The sequence below is a fragment of the Olea europaea genome, chromosome 12 (genome assembly GCF_002742605.1).
Source record: "Olea europaea var. sylvestris chromosome 12, O_europaea_v1, whole genome shotgun sequence".
NCBI classification, from domain to species: Eukaryota; Viridiplantae; Streptophyta; class Magnoliopsida; order Lamiales; family Oleaceae; genus Olea; species Olea europaea.
Genome location: NC_036248.1, coordinates 23,907,420 through 23,909,969, shown reverse-complemented (window position 1 = coordinate 23,909,969; position 2,550 = coordinate 23,907,420). Strand labels below are relative to the sequence as shown.

The following is a 2,550-nucleotide window of genomic DNA, read 5'->3' as shown; positions in this document are numbered from 1 at the left end:
CATATCGGTGCTCAGCACGTATCGGACACCGCTGCGTCTTCGACACATTGCCAACGCCTGTCGGAGGTTCCTTGTTGCGTGTTGGAGACGAAGAAATGCGGGCAGCTAGAAGAAAATAGAAAGACCCAGGAAGAAAAGAAGAAAATGATGTGAAGAAAAGAAGAACAGAAATCAGGAAGAGAAGAAGTGACGGCTGACCTAAAATCTATTAAAATGTAGCCCCTATTTGGCCCCCATTAATTTTCATTACATGACATTCTATTTTTCTCTTATTTTCAATCACACTATCTTCCATAAAATAATATTACAAGTAAATAAAAAACTTTTTTTTCTTTTTCAATCACTCATTTTTCAAAAAATGCTATTCCACCCATTTCATTTCCAAAAAATGGGGGCCAAACAGAAGCGTAATTTTTTAATTCAAATTGTAGGGTCCAATTTGCCCAAAACATTAAATGCTCTGTAAACTATCTTTTCCTAGTATGTAGTTGATAGACTTTCTTTTACAATTTTACCCTTTAACAAAGCAAAAGGAAGACTTTTATGTGGATCAAGTTTTTTACCATTTAAGAAACATGTTTGATAATCTCAAGTTTTTTGTTATTTAATTATTTATCTATATGATAAAATAAGTATAAAAGATATTACTTTAGACTATTAAGTTATAAAATTTTAAAAATAATATTTTAATTAATGTGCCCACAACATATCATGCCGAAACTTTTTCAAAAAATCATGTGTCAATGTGCGTGTAGATACTACTAAGCAGGCCATGATGCCACCAAGATGAAACCTACTATAAGAGCTTCTCCAAGAAACTATTTTTAAAGAACATATTTTACAACTTAGAAAATATTTGTAAATTTAGAGAGCAAAAATTTTTATCGGACTCTTATATATTTAATATTTAATTTTACCACTCTCAAAAAATAATTATTATTTTTCCATGGCTTTTATATTAATTAGCTTCCATCCAAATTATTATATTAATTTTCTTTATTGAAAATTGAAATATTTTGAATACATTTATTTATAAAAAGTGGGTTTGACTCTCTAATTTGGAGAACCAAACTTACTCTCTGTTAGTAGTACTTAAATCAGTTATCATTCTCGCCCTCCGCAGCCATCATTCTATACATGGTGCATGATCCAAAAACCCCCTACTACCACTCCTAAACACTAAAAAGAATGATATAAGTCCAAATGGGAACCGCCAACAAAAGAGGTTTCTGAAGCAAATTTCAGTTCAAGCCACTCTGAATTACCCCACCTTAGAAATAGGAAGACAGTTGTATTCTTCTAGGTCTAGACAGGAAATAAGTAACTTACCTCGTCTTTCCACATTCACGCGAACTCCTTTGAGATGCCTTCTCCAGGACACCTTTGTAATATTGAGTAAATGGAGCTTGGGGACTGGGCTTTTCAAGCTGCACGTGAACCATCAATTTAAATTAGATCAATTACATTCCTTAATTCACAGAACTATAGGCAGTTGATTTCAAACTGTACAAACCTGAAGAAACGAGTCTACAGATTGGTAATCATTTGGTGAAAAAGGCACCTCATCTCTTTTTCTCTGTACAAAGTCCACATTCTGCTCCACCTGCAGATACAATGGTGCAAAATACACCAAGTCAAGGACCAAAAAAGAACCGAACATGGTGAGGGAGTAAATATGAACTAGAAATTGATATGGAGAAGTATACCATCGGAAGAACAATCCTCATGATTGTCATGTTTGATTGCATAAAAGGAAACAAGTTTTGAGCTTTAAAAGATATGAGATGAGCAAGAAAATATTTCTTCACTCTTCAAAACATGTGAGATTGAAAATCTGTAGAAGATTATGTGATAATATGGTCTAGGTTGAATAATATTACTTTTCTTTTATTAGTAGTCCATTTATAAATACAGCTGCAAACTTGTTAATATTATTAGCAAGCATATGAAGAATGTCATAAGACTTAAGAGTTTTGTAATTAATCTTATAATCTTTAGTACAGAATAACTTGAGTTAGAATAGGACATGAATTTTGTTAAATTGTTAATGGTATTTAAGTGATTTTACTTGTCAAATTTAACATTTTCTCAGATATTTTGAAACTATCATCCCAGTTGAGGTCAAAATAAGTAACTTGCTTAGAAATATGGACTAACAACCTGTGGCCGTGAAATTAAAACCATCAAATGGATATTCAGCTTTTTTGCTTGTTTAGGAAGAATAAAATTATTCAGAAACAGAGTTCAATTGATTGCTTCCGAGTTAAGATGGTGATTTAAATCCTTGCTAGCCATACTAAGAGTTTTGAGGACTTAAATGGCTATTCTTTTGGTCCCTTAGCATAAATTTTGACTATATCAGTTGCACTGCGCTTTATTTTCTGGAGACATAAATGACTCAACAAAAACGTGGATTGTTGCATCAGACAGAATAAAGCAAAAAATAACTAGTACCTGATCAATAAAATGCTTCACCATACGCCGGAGATTTTCAGCCAGGGTAATCTCATGAAACTTTCTCAAACGAATTAGTGAAGTAGCTGCTAGCTC

At 32.7% G+C, this 2,550-nt stretch overlaps 1 protein-coding gene across 1 annotated transcript in view; it reads right to left on the bottom strand.

The window, feature by feature from the left end:
* The window catches only part of LOC111406811 (nucleolar complex protein 2 homolog), a 15,803-nt gene that overhangs the window by 2,085 nt on the left and 11,168 nt on the right, over positions 1-2,550 (bottom strand). The window contains exons 12-14 of the mRNA XM_023036183.1: positions 2,455-2,505; positions 1,514-1,603; positions 1,330-1,427 (exon numbers count right to left, since the gene is read on the bottom strand). Of these exons, the coding sequence (XP_022891951.1) occupies positions 1,330-1,427; positions 1,514-1,603; positions 2,455-2,505 (239 nt within the window). The remainder of the gene's footprint in view (positions 1-1,329; positions 1,428-1,513; positions 1,604-2,454; positions 2,506-2,550) is intronic.